The sequence below is a fragment of the Austrofundulus limnaeus genome, unplaced genomic scaffold, assembly GCF_001266775.1.
Source record: "Austrofundulus limnaeus strain Quisiro unplaced genomic scaffold, Austrofundulus_limnaeus-1.0 Scaffold404, whole genome shotgun sequence".
Lineage (NCBI taxonomy): Eukaryota > Metazoa > Chordata > Actinopteri > Cyprinodontiformes > Rivulidae > Austrofundulus > Austrofundulus limnaeus.
The window spans coordinates 143,392-145,631 of NW_013952806.1; the positions used below are offsets into that span (position 1 = coordinate 143,392).

Sequence of the window (2,240 nt, forward strand, 5' to 3'; positions counted from 1 at the left end):
TTGCAACGCCACAGCCTACCTGAGTATTGTTGCTGACCATGTCCATCCCTTTATGACCACAAAACCGTTACTAGCGTGGTGTACCTAATAAAGTGGCCGGTGAGTGTATACAAACAAAGGGGATGAGAAAATGAACTACAGCTGATGAAAACACTAATTGGGAGCTACTGACAGGTGTGTGTAATTGACTGAGGGAAGTGACAGGTTAACTGAGGAATAATGATAATGGGGAAAAAAACACCAGAGGGAGATAGACACAAGACAACAGAAAACACAATCCTCACAGTAACCCCCCTACAAATCATCAGCAGATGATTCGACAATGGACACGGGTGGGTGGTACCAACACAAAGACAGGACGGAGGGCACGAGACAAAAGACAATGAAGGAAACACAAAAAAAACCCAAAAAAAAAAAAAAAAAAAAACAAAAGCACACACACAAAAAAATTTTAAACCAAAAACCGACAGGTAAAAAAAAGTCCTGGGAAAAACAACAACAAAAAAAATCAGACACAGATGGCCCAAGGCACATCTGAAGAGCTCAAAGAGTTCGGGTGGCCGCCCAGGGACCCAACAGCGATGAGGAGGAAGCTCCGGAGGGCGGCCGTGGACTTGGCCACAGCGAAGGCGGAGCTCTGGAGGACGACCGTGGACTCGGTCGCAGTGAAAGCGGAGCTCCGGTGGGTGGCCGTGGACTCAGCCGCAGAGGAGGCGGAGCTCTGGAGGGCGGCCGTGGATCAGACCGCGTCGGAGGTGGTGCTCTGGAGGACGGCTGTGGATCCAACCGTGTTGGAGGTGGAGCTCAGGTGGGCAGCTTTGAGCCCAACCGCGGTGAGGATGGAGCTCTGGTGGGCGACCTGGAGCTCTGCCACGGTGAGGATGGAGCTCTGTAGGGCGATGTGGTACTCGGCCGCTGATAATAGGGATCTCAGGTGGGGCCGGTACTGGAGACTCTGGAGGGGCCGGCTCAGGAGACTACGCAGGGGCCGGCTCTGGAGGCACTGCAGGGGCCGGCTCTGGAGGCACTGCAGCTGGTGGTGAGACCTGAGCTGCAGACGGCAAGGACTCAGCTGCAGACGGTGAGGGCTCATCTGCAGATGGCGAGGAGTCAGCTACAGGCGGCAAGGAGTCCTCAACTGCATCAGGGACCAGAGTGAATTTGGGAGCAGAGACCAGCTTAGAGATATTTAGAGCCTCAGGCAGACCCGGGGACTTCACAATCTGATCTAGGGGTTCTGCAGACTCAGGCTGACCAGGGGACTTCACAATCAGACCCGGGGGCTTTGTAGACTCTAGTGCTGGCTCTGGCTCAGAGGACTCTGGCTCTGGTTCTGAGGGTTCAGGTGCTGGCTCCGGCTCCAAGGACTCAGGTGCTGCAGCAGGTATGGACAGCATCTCCACAAGAGCTGCCAAGATGAAAACTGTCACAGCAGCCAGGGTGTCAACCACCACCACCTCCCTCCCCTCATGATCCTCCTCACAGGAGGTAAACACGTCGACCCTCTGAAGAACGCAGGAGGCAGTAGAGGCATCGACCATCTGGGGAGCGAAGACGGAAGTGGAGGCATCAATCCTGGCCGGAGGTCATTATGGTGGAATCGATTCTCTCCAGACAGGGCCAGATTAACACTTCCCTGTACCCTGGGCAACAATATTCAAGGGCCCCATCATTACGACCCCAGGAATACCAGTCTGGCAAAATACAGAGTAAATTATTGCAATATATAGTAAATATACTCAATACTTCAATTTCTAAGTGTATTTTGATGTACAAATGCTCATAGAACTACAAATACACTATTATGTTCTCTTGTCAAGGACACTCCTTCACATGATGGTTTGAAAACAAAACACATCAGTATAACCTGGTAAACATGACCCACATTGAGATCGAGGGACGTGTCCTCCATTTTCACAAAAGCAACGCTTGACATTACACAACCCTATCAGTCACCTGACCCACCTCATGCGGACTGACCAATGAGGAGAAGATCTCAACTCATGTTCACAGTGACAGGCAGCCTCTCTGTGCAGCACAAGAGCTCCAACAGACAGTTTAACAAAAGCAGGAGAAAACCAGACATTTTGCTGGTGCCTTCACTCAAGGGCGTAACAATCATCTCAGAAGAGAGGGGACACATTTTTTAGAGGTCTATTGAGTGGTTTATCATCCTCTCTTATTAAATCACACTTCTCCTTAGTGGCTAAAACACATATAAATACTAACAGCCACAGTAC

The 2,240-nt window shown here is 51.0% G+C and overlaps 1 protein-coding gene across 1 annotated transcript; it reads right to left on the reverse strand.

Annotated features, from left to right (window-relative positions):
• Positions 1-480: 480 nt before the first annotated feature.
• On the reverse strand, positions 481-2,240 carry LOC106528775 (vegetative cell wall protein gp1; the record flags this gene model as incomplete). The annotated part of the gene is given in 1 exon segment (XM_014024025.1): positions 481-2,240. A coding segment is annotated over 1 exon segment (564 nt). The 3' UTR covers positions 481-977.